The 526-nt window shown below is 74.5% G+C and overlaps 1 protein-coding gene across 1 annotated transcript in view; it reads right to left on the bottom strand.

Moving 5' to 3' along the window:
• Window positions 1-78, bottom strand: part of Gas6 (growth arrest-specific 6) — a 29,560-nt gene extending 29,482 nt beyond the window's left edge. The window contains exon 1 of the mRNA XM_013022710.1: window positions 48-78. Coding sequence (XP_012878164.1) covers window positions 48-78 — 31 coding nt within the window. The remainder of the gene's footprint in view (window positions 1-47) is intronic.
• Between the last annotated feature and the right edge of the window lie 448 nt (window positions 79-526).

Here is a 526-nt window from a genome sequence, read left to right as displayed (position 1 = left end):
GGGGCCAGGCCGGGGCATGCTGGCCCGCGCATGGGGCTGGGGCATACGGGGAGTGCGCACGGGGCAGGGCCGGGGCATGCGGGCCCGCACATGGGGCCGGGGTGCGCGGCGCTCAGGATTGCGCGCTGGGAGTGCGGAGGTCAAGGACTGACTGCGGGGCCGGGCCGTGCGGGAACCTTGACCGTGCGGAGCTCTGGACTGCGGGCCGGGCCGGGCCGTGCCCGGTCGGGACGTGCGGGGGACCTTGGCCGTGCAGGAAGTGGGGGGTGGGAGGAGGGAGTAGTGAGGTTGGCATCTAAGGCTGGGCCGGGAGTGCGTTGGTCAAGGACTGCGGGCCGGGTGGAGCGGGAGCGGGATGAGGTCAGGATCTGGGGCCGGGCCGTGTGGGACTCCGGACTGACTGCGGGCCGGGCCGTGCGGGTGTGTGAGTGTGTGTGGGGGTGAAGTCGGGATCTGGAGCCGGGCCCCGCGGCACTCACCGTGCGCGGACGCCGAGGCCAGCAGCAGCAGCAGCAGCAGCGGCGGC

This window comes from Dipodomys ordii, unplaced genomic scaffold (assembly GCF_000151885.1).
Source record: "Dipodomys ordii isolate 6190 unplaced genomic scaffold, Dord_2.0 Scaffold64, whole genome shotgun sequence".
Classification (NCBI taxonomy): Eukaryota; Metazoa; Chordata; class Mammalia; order Rodentia; family Heteromyidae; genus Dipodomys; species Dipodomys ordii.
Note: the sequence above shows the minus strand (reverse complement) of the source record. Positions and strands in the feature narration are given on the sequence as shown.